At 40.2% G+C, this 16,597-nt stretch overlaps 1 protein-coding gene across 1 annotated transcript in view; it reads right to left on the bottom strand.

The window, feature by feature from the left end:
* The window catches only part of LOC135557425 (bifunctional protein GlmU-like), a 32,332-nt gene extending 29,796 nt beyond the window's left edge, over positions 1-2,536 (bottom strand). The window contains exon 1 of the mRNA XM_064990680.1: positions 2,280-2,536. Coding sequence (XP_064846752.1) covers positions 2,280-2,282 — 3 coding nt within the window. The 5' untranslated portion in view covers positions 2,283-2,536. The remainder of the gene's footprint in view (positions 1-2,279) is intronic.
* Positions 2,537-16,597: the final 14,061 nt, after the last annotated feature.

The raw sequence follows: 16,597 nt of genomic DNA, 5'->3' as shown, positions 1-16,597 counted from the left end.
TATTTTTTTTTAATTTATGAGCATAACCTTATTTATATTACAGCATATTGGATGACTGTCATTCATATTCCATTCACCCAACTCAATGTAACATCGATAAGTTTAGGCTACAACATGATACTCAAATTTTCTCAATACCCATCATGAGGTTATAACAACCTAGCCTATGAATGAAAGTTTAGAACTTAGGTGCACAGGTCGACAGAATTGTGAGTAATCAAGGTGTCAGACAGTGACACATTCAATACCGCCTTGCACACTCTGGCCTGCATCTAGCTGATCTAAGGTCTAATAATTAGTCCAACAGTTGCAATTGAGAGTTTCTATTTGACAAACTCAGGTATGTTTATCCCAGTTTCATTGCATATGCTGAGGGTGCTGCAGCACGCCCTGAATAATCAGTATTACATTATTTATTTATTTTATCTCACAAATGTAGTGCACTGGGACTTTACTAGTCCTGTATTAGCGGACCGACATAGCTGTCTGTAGTGCGGGCAACATTTTGTTGCAGCTATGTTTGTAGCTATAATTCCTTCTTGCATCTATGCGCTCTCCTCCTCTCACCTTTTCCCTTAGCTTGTGGACTTCAGTGCACAACCCCTCAGCTGTCTGACTAGATGAAAAAATCTTAACAAGCCAAACCTTTATATCATAACCGCTAACTGCTACACGCAATCTAAATCGTTGTCACCATTATTAGCCAACGTCATAGTCAATATAGCTACTAGAACTAACACATTAGTAAACCCGCTACAAACATGCAGCAGTTTAGCAGTTACACCGGTTGGCCCTGGTGGCAATAAACTAATAAAACTGACCTTGACTTGGAAGAGTTCCAGTGTTGTAAAAGCTATAACCAGCTAGCATCCCTCTCTGTTTGAGCTGGGTGTAACATTCCTCTCTGTTTGAGCCGAATGTTTTTAGTAGGCTAAACTAGCTAGCTGCATTCGCAGTAAGTGAAAATGAAAAAAATAATAATAATACAAATATAGCTCTCTTGCGTCACCTTCATTTTTGAATAAATTAATTTATTAAACTCTTCAATTATTGTGTTTCTCTCTCTTTGAGTCAACTACTCACCAAATGTTATGCACTGCAGCGCTAGCTATCTGTAGCATATGCTTTCAGTATGAGATTTATTCCATGATCCTTTCATTGGGTGGACAACATGTCAGTTCATATTGCAAGAGCTCTAACAGGTTGGAGGACGTCCTCCAGGAGTTGTCATAATTACTGTGTAAGTCTATGGAAGAGGATGAGAACCATGTGCCTCCTGGGTTTTGTATTGAAGCCAGAGGACGGAAACTAGCTGTCCTCCGGCTAATACACCATGGTGCTACCTTACTGCGCTGTTGAGGCTACTGTATACCTTTATTGCAAAACGTTTTTTAATCAATTATTTGGTGACGTGTGACTATATTTAGTACAATTTTATCTATGCAATTCACTGAGGAAGATGGTCCTCCCCTTCCTCTGAGGAGGAGGCTCCACTATTGAGACCTTTCTCCATAGGGGCCACATTTCAAGTTTTGTGCAAATGGTTAATTTAGTGTTTTCCACAAAATTCTAAATGGCGGACCCTGAGGCAAATTTGTTCCTTGTGAGGAGAAGGACCAAGGTACTGCATTTGATGACTTTGGGTCAGTGGGTGAGGGCCGTCATCTTCCCAAGTTTTCATTTTCAATCTCTTGTTATGGCGCTAACATCTGGCCAATTAGTGTAATTTAACAACGCATTCCAAGGTGCTGGCTTGTTTTTACCAACACTCGTCACCCTCTGTGTCCCTTGTCTAAACGCAGCATGAACGAATTTACGAACGGAGACAGATCCACAGTCCCCTTCCCGATTTCATCGTGGGGGACCATAACATTAAAATCATTAGACCTTAAGGAGTAACAGTAGGCTGGCCTACAGTCATTACGAGTACATTATTGGGCTAGTTATAGGTTAAAGGCCTATGAACATCACACTCAGAAACTCGGATGCTCACATTCCCGCTCACCCGATCTTGACATCGCTAATGAGAATACCCAGGTCTATGCAAACACTTTACTGTGACCTATAGAAAGCCGAATTAATTGGGGGGGGGGGGGGGGGGCACAAATAGCACCCTATGTTCAAGGTATTTTGTACGTTGGGTGATATGTTGCTCCCGCGGAGAGCCTTAGAACGAAGGAAGGTTAGTAGCCAAACTAGTGCATTTATGAATCTAAATACCTTGAAAACCGATGTAAAACAAGGCATGTATTAAAGCAGGAAACAGTCGGTCAACTCACCATACTTTCAAAGAGACCGTCAGTTTAGGATTGAAGTTGTGTATTTTTTTCCTGCCACTTGCATAACGTGGCACTGTTTTAATAAAAGATTAACTTTCCCTTGTTTTGATAAAGCAGTAGGTCAAGTTACACAGGTTCCGGTGCATGAACTGCTGAACGTTGCAGTTAAAAACACACACCTCACTGCAGTTTTCTGTAGTCTACCCCTTAAAATCCCAAATATTGGTAATTAAATGGGCATTACGTAGTAGCCTACGCTACACGATAAACCTAATATTATTGTCCGGAGCGAATTTTCTTCTGCCCCAATTTCTTGGCTTTTACTGCCACCTGCTGTTGAATAGTTGGTGCCAGAGCCATTCATTTTGCGTTTAATATAGGCGGACCTAATTTTGTTGAAACTGCTCAGTCATCACGAACTCTTCATCATAATGTTATTTCACGCATATGGCCTCAAACCTGCTTGATAATTACTAGACAGAGTCTTTGTGGCCCACCAGACACAGGCCTGCAAGCTGAATATACCCTAGTAGGTAGGCTAACTTACATAGAGAGGGTATTTATTCATTATTTTATTACACTCTGGTAAATAGCCTACTGCAATGTAATCGTTTTTAATTGAACAGTCAGCCTACAATTCAAGTGGTTTATTTCCTATGTAAAATCAACACCCAACTCAATTGTTTGACTTATTTCTCTCTCTCTCTCATGCACACACACGCGGACCTCCTCACCCCTTCTATGCTACCGAAGGGCATCAATTGTGAAAACGTGTTATTCAGACACAGGGATAAAAATTTCCACTGCAGAGGACACATTCTTCACTAATCATCTTGGCAGTGACCTTTTGTGTGGGCTGTGCTATGTGTCCTTGGACGTAAACACCTGTGCTCCAGCGTGCAAAACATGTTGTTATGTTGGAATGGGGATGAAGTGAATTTGAAAGCTGTTGCCCTCTAAGTGTTTACTGAGCTGAAGGTTGGCAGTTGATGGTCCTTGTGGCCTATGGAGACTAACTAATGCAATACAATGTATTACATTTGTTACCCTAATGCACTAGCGGCCACAATTCCTGTGTTTCGTTTATCAGCGGCACACTGCTGCTGCTAAATTCCTGCTGCCATACCAATTTTAGAAATGCATTTCACGATGGAAAAATTGACTTATATGTTTAAAAATAATAATAATATGATCTTTGAGAACTAGAAATCACAAAAATAAAAGCTAAACCAATAAAATAAAATAATGCATTTAGGAGTACATTTGGCATAGCTGGATTACCGACCGGGCACACCCAGGGCCCCCGATTGGGGTTCCCATTGAATTTATTATAAAGTTTGAGCATAAGAACACAGAGTTAGCCATGGCAAAAACAAACTTTTTTGTTGTTGTCATGGCTAAAGCGACCTTTGCCACCGCTGCTAAAATACATCTAAGGAAACACTGAATTTGATCCTGTCTCATACATTTAATGCAATGGTCAATTCATTCTAGACTGTCTGTCTTGATAAACATGAGAGGAGTAGTGATTTAGGCTTAGGTGTAGTCTCTAAGCATTCTGCACATGTTTATTATAGCAATTTAAATAGATAAACATATTTGACTCTATTCAAATTTGTAGTAGGCTACATTCAATTCATAATACTTCAGGGGTAAAATAATGCTTATGCAATAAACATGACAATTTAATTTCAGTGAGATTAATGTTTTTATATGCCTTTTATCAAATGCCATCAAAGATCTATATACAACGTGTTGGGCCATGCATGTTGATGTTGGCCATATGCATTTAATCTGGTTGTGGTAGGGTGGTCTGTCGTTGTTTACTCTCTAGATGGCACTGTGGTGAAAGAAATCAAGCGTTTGATTATGAAAGTCAGCTGAGAAGACACAAGGCTGAGGCGGAACAGGGATTCTCTCCATTTCAAATGTGTTACACCGGTATCATAATAATAATCATATTAATTGAAGAGTGGCAAACTATTGTGATTGTGAGAGAGCAAGCAACTCAAAACACACTTCAACCCACCTTTCAAATAGAGGAAAGGAACTATATATATTATTTAACAAATAGCTGTGGTGATAGTATTTCAAAGATGTGCCAAAGGATTTGGCTGCTCATACCAAAGCACAGCAAATAACCTTAGCAAGACAGGTTCAGCATCAGCAGTGCTCTACCCACACCACAAGTGTGCGTCCCAAATGTCACCCTATTCTCCCATAGGGCTCTTGTCAAAAGAAGTGATATAGGGAATTGGGTGCTATTTGGGACGCAACCCAAGTCTACCTCTAAAATGTCTCCAGTATAAAATACCCTCCTTATGGGCATGATTGGGCAGCATTCTCTGTGGTGCCACTTTGCTAAAGCTGGCCAACAGAGATTTGGCTCCAACTCATTACTTGTTTGGCCGAGTGCCAGTCCAAAAAAACCTTTTGTAAAGGGATAACGCAATCCTACCCCAAAACAATGACAGGCTTAAAATATGATTGTAATTACCAGATCCCTTTATCATTATTAGCAATTCACCCAACGCTAGCTGGCTGGGTGTTTGTATTCAAAACATATACATAATCTGCCCACAAACCAAAACAGGTTATTTGTAAATGATTAAATATTGGCCACATCATATTGTGATGGAGTAGCAGCATTTGTGTGCGTTCATCTATGTGTCCCTCAACTGTGAATTGCATCATAAATGATAGCTGTTTCATTAGAGTAACAGTGCAGCACAACCTGCATCAGGGGTAGACGTAACATAGTAAACACAAATCCTGGACACTGAAATTAGTATAATATCTTACATGGTATGGCACAGTGCATTCTGAAAGTATTCAGACCTCTTGCCTTTTTCCACATGTTGTTACGTTACAGCCTTATTCTAAAATGGATTCAATACATTTTTTTCCTCATCAATCTACACACAATACATCATAATGACAAAGCGAAAACAGGTTTTTAGAAATGTTTGCAAATGTATTAAAAAAACGGATACCTTTTCAGACCTTTTGATATGAGACTCGAAATTGAGCTCAGGTGCATCCTGTTTCCGTGGATCCTCCTTGATGTTTCTACAACTTGATTTTAGTCCGCCTGTGATAAATTCAATTGATTGGACATGATTTGGAAAGGTGCACACACCTGTCTATATAAGGTCCCACAGTTGACAGTGCAAGTCGGAGAAAAAAACCAATCCATGAGGTTGAAGGAATTGTCCGTAGAGCTCCGACACAGGATTGTGTCGAGGCACAGATCTGGGGAAGGGTACAAAAACAATTCTACAGCATTGAATGTCCCCAGGAACAGTGTCCTCCATCATTCTTCAATGGAAGAAGTTTGGAAACATCAAAACTCTGGCCAGGCGGCCAGCTCTAGGAAAACTGAGCAATCAGGGGAGAAGGGTCTTGTTCAGGGAGGTGTCCAAGAACCCAATGGTCACTCGGACAGAGCTCCAGAGTTCCTCTGTGGCGATGGGAGAACCTTCCAGAAGGACAATCATCTTTGCAGCATTCCACCAATCAGTCCTTTATGGTAGAGTGGCCAGACGGAAGCCACTCCTCAGTAAAAGGCACATGACATCCCTCTTGGAGTTTGCTAAAAGCCACCTAAAGACTCTCAGACCATGAGAAACAAGATTCTCTGGTCTGATGAAACCAAGATTGAACTCTATGGCAATGAATGCCAAGCGTCATGTCTGGAGGAAACCTTGCACCATCCCTACGGTGAGGCATAGTGGTGGCAGCATCATGCTGTGGGGATGTTTTTCAGTGGCAGGGACTGGGACACTAGTCAGGATCGAGGGAAAGATGAACGAAGCAAAGTACAGAGAGATCCTTAATGAAAACCTGCTCCAGAGTGCTCAGGGCCTCTGACTGGGGCAAAGGTTCACCTTCCAATAGGACAATGACCCTAAGCACACAGCCAAGACAATGCAGGAGTGGCTTCGAGACAAGTCTCTGAATGGCCCAGCCAGAGCCCGGACTTGAACTCAATCGAACATATCTGGATATAGCTCTGCAGTGATGTTCCCAGCCAACCTGACAGCCTGAGAGGATCTACAGAGAAGAATGGGAGAAATTCTCTAAATATGTTTGAAATGCTTGTTAATGTATGTGATATAAACAGAGGTATATTTTCTGGGTGATTTAACATTTTGAACTGGCTTTCATCAAGCTGCTCACTCAAGAAAAAGCTTCAAACTGTAACCAGTGCCAGCAACCTGGTTCAGGTTATCAGTTAACCTACCAGCGTAGTTACAAACAGCACAGGAATTAAATCATCAACATGTATTGATCACAGCTTTACTAGTGCTGCAGAAATGTGCTTGAAAGCAGTATCCAGATCATGAGACTAAACTAAATAAAAAGAAGATACTACACTATGAAACAAAGATGAATGATAGTAAAAAGCTTTGGAGCACCTTCAATAATTTTTTGGGGGAAAAGGCAAACTCAGCTCTGTCATTCATTGAATTAGATGGCTCATTCATTACAAAACCGACTCCTATTGCTAATATACTTTAATGCTTTTTTTAATTGGCAAGATTAGCACATTTAGGCATGACATGCCAGCAACAAACACTGAAACTACACATCCAACTATATCTGACCAAATTATGAGACCAGAATTGTAATGTTGAATTCTGTAAAGTGAGTGTGGAAGAGGTGAAAAAATTGTTGTCCATCAACAATGACAAGCCACCGGGGTCTGACTACTTGGATGGAATGGAACATAATAGAGGATGATATTGCCACTCCTATTTGCCATATATTCAATTTAATTTCTACTAAGTGTGTGCCCTCATGCCTGGAGGGAAGCAAAAGTAATTCCTCTACCTAAGAATAGGAAAGTCCCCTTTACTGGCTCAAATAGCAGACCAATCAACCTGTTACCAACCCTTATTAAAGTTTTGGGAAAATTGTGTTTGACCAGATAAAATGCTATTTTACAGTAAACAAATTGACAACAGAAGGACATTCAACAAGCAGAGCACTTACACAAATGACTGATGCTTGGCAGAGAGAAATTGATGATAAAAAGATTTGGGGGGGCTGTTTTGTTAGACTTCAGTGCAGCTTTTGACATTATCAATCATAGTCTGCTGTTGGAAAAATGCATGTGTTATGGCTTTACACCCCCTGCTATATTGTGGCTAAAGAGTTACCTGTCTAACAGAGGGTGTTTTTTTTAATGGAAGCCTCTCAAGCACTTCCATTTAGAATCAGGAATTCCCCAGGGTAGCTGTTTAGGCCCCTTGCTTTTTTCAATCTTTACTAACAACATGCCCCTGGCTTTGAGTAAAGCCAGTGTGTTTGTTTGCGGATGACTCAACACTATACACATCAGCTACTACAGCGACTGAAATGACTGCAACACTTAACATAGAGCTGCAGTTTCAGAATGGGTGGCAAGGAATATGTTAGTCCTAAATATTTCAAAAACTAAATGTCCCACCAAACATACAAAGAACATGGTTGACATGTTCTCAGAACATGTTGTTAGACACATTTTTATGAGAATGTTGCACCTACAGACAGAATTTTACATACACTTAGGTTGGCGTCATTAAAACTTGTTTTTCAACCACTCCACAAATTTCTTGTTAACAAAATATTGTTTTGGCAAGTCGGTTAGGACATCTACTTTGTGCATGGCACAAGTAACTTTTCCAACACTTGTTTAGACATATTATTTCACTGTATCACAAGACGGTACCTTTTAAACAGCTTGGAAAATTCCAGAAAATGATGTCATGGCTTTAGAAGCTTCTTATATTGGAGTCAATTGGAGGTGTACCTGTGGCTGTATTTCAAGGCCTACCTTCAAACTCAGTGCATCTTTGCTTGACATCATGGGAAAATCAAAATAAATCAGCGAAGACCTCAGAAAAATTATTGTAGACCTCCCCAAGTCTGGTACATCCTTGGGAGCAATTTCCAAACGCCTGAAGGTACCACTCATCTGCACAAACAATAGTACGCAAGTATAAACACCATGGGACCACGCAGCTGTCATACCGCTCTGGAAGGAGATGCGCTCTGTCTTCTAGAGATTTAATGTACTTTGGTGCGAAAAGTGCAAATCAATCCCAGAACAACAGCAAAGGACCTTGTGAAGATGCTGGAGGAAAAATAGATGGCATCACGAGGATGGGAAATTAGGTGGATATATTGAAGCAACATCTCAAGACATCATTCAGGAAGTTAAAGCTTGGTCACAAATGGGTCTTCCAAATGGACAATGACCCCAAGCATACTTCCAAAGTTGTGACAAAATGGCTTAAGGATAACAAAGTCAAGGTATTGGAGTGACCATCACAAAGCCCTGACCTCAATCCTATAGAACATTTGTGGGTAGAACTGAAAGCGCGTGCGAGCAAGGAGGCCTACAAACCTGACTCAGTTACACCAGCTCTGTCAGGAGTAATGGGCCAAAATTCACCCAACATATTTTGAGAAGCTTGTGGAAGGCTACCTGAAACGTTTTAACCAAGTTAAACAATTTAAAGGCAATGCTACCAAATACATATTGAGTGTATGTAAACTTCTGACCCACTGGGAATGTGATGAAAGAAATAAAAGCTTAAATAAATTATTCTCTCTATTATTATTCTGACATTTCACATTCTTAAAATGAAGTGGTGATCCTAACTCACCTAACCTCGGTACTTTTTTAACTAGACTTAAATGCCAGGAATTGTGAAAAACTAAGTTTAAATGTATTTGGCTAAGGTGTATGTAAACTGTAATTACACATCTTGTTACTTTTTCAGAACCAATCAAGGCCCCTCCTGTCTCAGCCTCCAGTATTTATGCTGCAATAATTTGTGTCTGGGGGGCTAGGGTCAGTCAGTTATATCTGGAGTATTTCTCCTGTCTTATCCGGTGTCCTGTGTGAATTTAAGTATGCTCTCTCTAATTCTCTCTCTCTCAGAGGACATGAGCCCTAGGGCCATGCCTCAGGACGATCTGGCACGATGACTCCTTGCTGTGTGAATTTTAAGTATTCTCTCTCTTTTTCTCCTCTCTCTCTCTTCTCTCAGAGGACCTGAGCCCTAGGATCATGCCTCAGGACTACCTGGCCTGATGACTCCTTGCTGTCCCCAGTCCACCTGGTCATACTGCTGCTCCAGTTTCAACTGTTCTGCCTTCGGCTATGGAACCCTGACCTGTTCACTGGACGTGCTACCTTGTCCCGGACCTGCTGTTTTGGACTCTCTCTCTCTACCTGCACCCGCTGTCTCTAACTCTGAATGATCAGCTATGAAAAGCCAACTGACATTTACTCCTGAGGTGCTGACCTTTTGCACCCTCTACAACCACTGTGATTATTATTATCTGACCCTGCTGGTCATCTATGAACGTTTGAACATCTTCTGTTATAATCTCCACCCGGCACAGCCAGAAGAGGACTGGCCACCCCTCATAGCCTGGTTCCTCTCTAGGTTTCTTCCTATGTTCTGGCCTTTCTACGCAGTTTTTCCTAGCCACTGAATGGTTAATGATCCATTCATAACACTTTGTCTGTTGGCAAGGATACTCACACACTTTTAACATATATAAATACATTGAGCATGTACACCAGTTGTAATATTCAACATGTCTTCACCTGGGATTTGAACTCACAACCTCTTGGTTCTCAGTACTCCAGCTCTTCCTGCTACGCCACCATATCCATGCCAGGTATCAATTAATCTGACTATTTTCTCATAATTGATTTTATGTACTTATTTCAGCAATTGAAGGGCTTTCTGTATAGTTGTTTAATGTTTGTGGGGCATATTAGCCTGTTTTAATGATGCTCCTGAATCACTAGGATAAATAAAATCATTTTCTTGAGTATACATTTAGCAGAGCTGAGATTTACTTCAAAGCACATTCACCCAATTGCTGACACCTATCCAGTGGCGATTTTAGCATGTAAATCCTGGTCAGGCAATCTCAACTTTTTATTTGATTTTTTATGCATGCCAGCAAAGCCACTACACAACACTACACAAACGGTGACAAACGGTGCCCACACACTGTTAGGGCCTACATAAAGCTGTCCCAACAGCGGAGCTTTCTTTTCAGCACCATGGAGTGAATCCTTACTATCACTACACCTGGCTCTCAGAGGAGCCTTGTCTGGCAGCGAAACAGTTCATTCAGCCTCATTTACTGCCTTTTTTAAAAACATAGCTGAAATGGCTGACTTGCTTAAACTAATGTGGTTTCTACTGACAATTGAGATGTACAAACTATGGCATAAGGGGACAACGAGCCGATAAGAGGCGATCTGTAATTTCGATGAAGACCTTACAATCGTCATAGCTCACTCATTAGTCTATACAACTATTTGTTCAGCACTTTTGAAATGTACAGCGACAGGATTCAGATTATGGGACGTTCTTATAGTTTTCTCCCTGTACACCATGTCAGAACTGTAGGATAAATAAAGGACGCATATAAGCAGACAATGTAAGCTCTTACATTATTCGTTGATGGCATTTCTCTAAAACAGGCTATGTGCACCATCAAGTCAGAACAGTAGGCTAAGTTATGAGGGGGGGAATTATTAGGATGATACATATCTCCCTGGCCTATTACATCATTTATGCAGCAGCATACAAGACATTTTTGGACTCACCTTGTTGTGCTGTGCTCACTTGAACAGGAAGGTGGTGCGGCGGTCCTTCTTTTTGTAGGCAAATTTTGTGCTAACTTTGTCACCAAAGTCTAGTATTCTCTGGATTTATGGCACTTTCAAGACAACTGGGAACTCTGGGGGAAAAAACAAGGTTGAGTCATGACGTCAGTGATCTTCAAATCGGAGCTTTCGAAAGAGGCCAGAGTTCCCAACATGGAATTCTGAGTTGGATGACCGTTCAAAATGTATTTTTCCAGTCGGAGCTCGTTTTTCCCAAGTTCCCAATTGTCTTGAACTCACTGAAGTCTGATATTTTCCAGTTCCAAGATTCCACCTGTTTTGAATGCGGCAAAAGTCATGCTGTGTTGACAGCATGGCCAATATTTTCAACCTTCTCTGGCCCATGGTGTTGCGTGTGCATGTTTAGCCTTTTAAGCTGGGAAAAGAGACCCTTAAATCCAGATTTGGACCACACACCCTCTCCACCGAATAGCAGGCAGGGGAAGCAAAATGGCGATTGCTTTGCAAAGCTTGCAGTTAGCCACTGATTCCTTCCAAACCACTCATTGTTTAATTTGCGATTTCCAACATGTTGTGTAATGTTTATGTCCAATGGCCGACGAGCACCGAAACGTTTTATCTATAATTTCTCTTCATATGATAAGGATTTGCCAGTAGATTGTCGACGTGTTGCATTAAGATGACTGCTTGTCTATCTTGCTAGCTAAGATCAAAGAACCAAAGCTAGAGTAGATATAACATGATTTGACGTCATTTTATCTGTGGCCAATGACCTTGAGCCTTCTTGGATGGGCACTTCTAATGTAACTATATGGCAGCACCCAATGGCTATTAAAACAGCAGCAAATCACCCTGCATACCACTGCTGGCTTGCTTCTGAAGCTAAGCAGGGTTGGGCCTTGTCAGTCCCTGGATGGGAGACCAGATGCTGCTGGAAGTGTTGTTGGAGGGGCAGTAGGAGGCACACTTTTGTCTGATCCAAAAAATGCCCCAGTGATTGGGGACACTGCCCTGTGTAGGGTGTCGTCTTTTGGTGTCCTGGCTAAATTCCCAATCTGGCCCTCAAACCATCACGGTCACCTAATAATCTCCAGTTTACAATTGGCTCATTCATCCCCCTCCTCTCCCCTGTAACTATTCCCCAGGTCGTTGTTGTAAATGAGAACATGTTCTCAGTCTACTTACTTGGTAAAATGACGGATAAAAAAACTTCTAGCCTGCCTGTAGATTCGGGGTGACGTAGATGAGTGACAGAATGCTAGAGAAGATCACCAACCCCTATGCTCTGCATTTTCCGCTGGCTACCCCTCCAGCACAGAGCTTGATATAATGTATAATTTTTTTTGCTAATCAGGTGGGGCTCAAAGCAGGTGGGGCTCTGACCCATATGCCCTTAATGAAGGGTCATCACTGCACCTATCACGTTGTGTCAGATTTACACAAATGCCTAGTGAGAAGGGGTAGGGTTTCTTTTGGACAAGGCCTAACTATACTGGCCCAATAAGCACATGCCCCTGAGATACCCATTATTGGGACAGTGGCTAGACTTTTTGTCATTGGTGCTGGTGTCCTGGGTTCATGACCTACAAGGGGAATCACCATACTCTAACATTCTTAGAACTATATCTTAATGTCATTATTGCCATTTTTAATTGCATTTATCAGACATTTAGATTGTTATATGGAAATTTAATTAGAACACTTGAAAATATTATTTATGCATCTTTGTTTCGTATCATAATGTGCATAGATTTCTCCTGTTTCAGGAATTTCTGGAAATGTGGCTACCAGCTTTGTGCCTTTGTGCACAACCTCCAGATGTTTTTTCAGGTTTGATGTGGTATTTGTGGATGAAGAGATCAATGCTGCCTTTGCAGAGTTTGCATTTTACAAAAATGTTGTTTTTCTCCTCGATCAACTCAAAATAATAGGAGCATTTGCACAAGGAAAATAAGCGGAGTAACTGCATCTTTCTTAGATTTTCAGATTTACAATAGCCTACTGGAAACAAATGAGCATATAGCATGAATTCCGTTAGCATGAGAGAGAGATGCTTCTGAAAGTAATATACGGGTTACTTGAAAAAGTAACTAATAATATTATAATATTTGAAGACAGTTACTCATTACTCCATTACTCACAAAGTAATATATTACCCCTAACACTGGTCCCAAGGGATTCTGTTGCAATTTATCTGTTTTTCCCCATTAAAACTTGGAGATGGAACTCTGCTGTGTATTGTTTTGGTATAACTGGCATCATCATTGCTTAAATGGCAAATATAAATAAGTATAGATATGCTTATGTAAATATACACATTTATGATGTCCTGAGAACGTGGAAACCTTCTAGGTTATTGGTATGTTTCTATCATAAGTACCACTACCACCTGGGCAATATTTTGGCAACAAATGATGAATGTTATAGATAGAAATGCAATGGCGAGCTGATGTGGCCTTGATGGGCTTGGCAACAAATTTGTTGTGAGAATGTTTTCTTGGGACGATCAGACGACGTCCTGGCAACTGATACACATAAATGTTCTTGCAACGTTCCCATGAAAGGTGTCGAGAACATTCATATTTTGTATTCTGAGAACATGCCAACCATGTTCTAAGTATGTTTGGTGGGACGTTGATGTGATTATTCTCCTCGCCCTCAGAAAACTGAACACGTGAATGATATTGCAACGTCACATGAAACATGTCTAGAACATATCTTATTTTCTGAGAAAATGGCAACCATGTTCTAGATAAGATCTGTTTGACATTAAGGGAACGTTCTTAAAAACAAAACATGCAAGAAAAAGTTATCTAAAGGTTTTTGCTAACATAGAATGTTCCCCTAATTAATGGAAAACTGGACACTCAAACATTAGGGGAACATTACTGGTAACGTTACAAAAACGTTCTCTCTCCCTAGAATTGTTAGCTAGGTGGGCTAACATTAGCTCGGTTAGGGTTTAAGGTTAGGTTAAAGGGTAAGTTTAGGGGAAGGGTTAACTAACATGCAAAGTGGTTGCAAAGTAGCTAAAAAGTTAGCTAGTAGTTGTAAAGTTGTTCAAATGCTAAAGTGATGAGATTTGAACACGCAACCATTTGTTTGCAAGACGTTTGTGTTATACACATACCCATCCACCCTATCAACCCCCCTCCTTTAATTTTTGCCTTAAGTACCTTCTGTCTTATGTAACCATACCAAACGGAGCATATCATTCTAATTTGAGTGTCCCGGATTTTTTTTTTTACTATGTTACGTCTCGTCCATGAGACCAGCCTGTGCAGCAATACCTTTGTAAACTCACACAGTGAGTCTAAAATTAAACAGTAGATATGTATTAGCACTCTTAAACCCAGCATCTAGGGTGAGTCAGGTGGCTTTGGTGATCAAAGACCAACAATGCTGCATTGCACTGCTTTTCTTTGTCTCCATAACATCCAAATCAAAAAAGAGTGTTATGGAGACAAAGAAAAGCAGAGTAACGCTTTACCTTAAGGTTCCATTTGTAAAGGGGTTTGCAGTTACATTATTAACAGTTATTTAATCATTTGTAAATGTATTATAAACTAGTAAAAGTTCTAAAGTTCTAAAAACTTGGTCAAAATTGTGTGAAAGCCAGTCAGTGCTTTCCAATTAGTGAGCCATCTATTAGCCATTTATAAATGCACTTACTAATGCGTATAATATTGAACCCTTATGTATCATCATGCAACCTTATTTTCAATTATCGCACAGTTATACAATAGTTAGTTTCTCACTTTTGGGTGTGATGCATTGTTGCTCTGTCCCAGGAACAGAAAAAATGGTCAATTCCCATTATGTATCTTGCCCCACGTTTTAAACCCTGATGATACATTGGTACACTTGTTTATTCCAGGAATGAAGGCTTCATCTCAAGATCTCAAGCCATATTATTGGTGTGGTTCGCAGGTTTCTGAAAAATGACCCGACCTTTGTGAGATCTGTCCATCTGTAAAACGCACTTGAAAAAATGATGACCTGGAATGTGCCCTGAATGTTGACACTGACATCGTGTGACAGTGCCCCATGAAGAATCATGATGGACGTGGCTATGAGAAGGGTGCAAAGGCCAGACAGAAGAGATTGCGCAAAATGAATGTTGTTCACGAGATACAAATGTTGACAGAGGGGAGAGGGTAAGTTATTTTATGCAGTTTGTTTCACTTTTGAATACAGAAGTTCTGCTAGATGATTTAGCACACTGCTCAGCTAAGTTTGCTAGCACCTCTGTCCTACCTAGCTAACTAGGAAACGTTAGCTATCCAACTAGCCAGCATTTATATTTTTGTATTTATAAAATAGAAATAAAAATGCGGGCAGATCAACTTTAATATTGCATATAGATTGTGGCTTAATCAATGTTTCAGCTTTAATATTGCATGTAGATTGTGGCTTCATCAATGTAATGTTTTAAATTTTTTTAAAGAAATATATATTGCATAATTATTTTCCCCTAACCCTACCACCCATCCCTTAATTGTATTACACTAATGGACAACAACACTTAGGCTTCTACTTCCAGCTCGACAGCATTAGGTAAAACCTAAAATGTATTTTTTAATATAGATATTCTGCTAGATGATTTAACACATCATTGGCATGATATAGCTAACTAGCTAAGTAGATCACGTTTGCTGGCTAGTTAGCTTCACTAGCTAGCAAACACAAGCTGCCAGCTAGCTAGCTAACATCGACATAATATGACATCCTTTTTTCAGCACGCTATCATGAGTGGTTCCAATTTGAAGACTAACTAGCTAGCTAACTAGTGTCAAAGATATTTATAACTAACTCAAGATAGTTCATCTGTGTCATTTACAGTGGGAGCAAATTATTAAGCAAAGTGGGCAGAACAAGCAAGGAGGTGGGCAAAGCCAAGCACGAGCTAGCGAGATCCTATTGGCCACGTTGTAGGATGTATTTGCATGTTTCCGTTAGGGAATGCCTCCTCTGTGAAGTGAGCTTGTGCACAACTTTAATTCAACCATTCATTCCTTCTAAATGACAATTTAAAAAAAAACTTTGCAAAGGGTCAAGTCTATAGCACTTAGTGCACTGTGTTCGTAACATATTCTAGTTTTGGGAACAGAAACAATTATTGATGAGAAAATCTGCAGAATGCTGTCCCAGTTTCACCTAGTTCCATCCTCTCCCACTAACTACGACTGGACTTTCTCTCATTTCCATATTTGGTGGTGAGAAAACGTTCTAAACGGATGCTTCAGCTTTATAGCCCCTGTGACTTTGTCTGGGTTACCCCTTTTTCTGTGTCCTCATTTCTCCTACACATTCCCATAAAGTCTTGACTCCAGGATGGGAAAATGCTTAACTAGAAAGAAACAGATGACACAGAAGGGGATCATGAGACCCTATGTTGTATTTTAAATTAATCTGTTACCAATTTTTATTCTGACTTGTACATAATAACAACGTAGCCTATTATACTGCATTCAGACAGCCTTGCCAGAGGCTGCAATTTGTAGATGGATGCAAGTGTATACATATTCTAATGAAAATCATATACAAAAAAAATATATTGAGTACGACTGTACCAGCAGTAAGTATTTCTAAAATGGTTACTGACAAAAATAAATTCTGAGGGTAAATAGAATAGAATAACAAGGCTTATTATAATAGATACCAGCTATTT

This window comes from Oncorhynchus masou, chromosome 16 (assembly GCF_036934945.1).
Source record: "Oncorhynchus masou masou isolate Uvic2021 chromosome 16, UVic_Omas_1.1, whole genome shotgun sequence".
Taxonomy (NCBI): Eukaryota; Metazoa; Chordata; class Actinopteri; order Salmoniformes; family Salmonidae; genus Oncorhynchus; species Oncorhynchus masou.
This window is presented reverse-complemented; position numbering and strand designations above follow the sequence as displayed.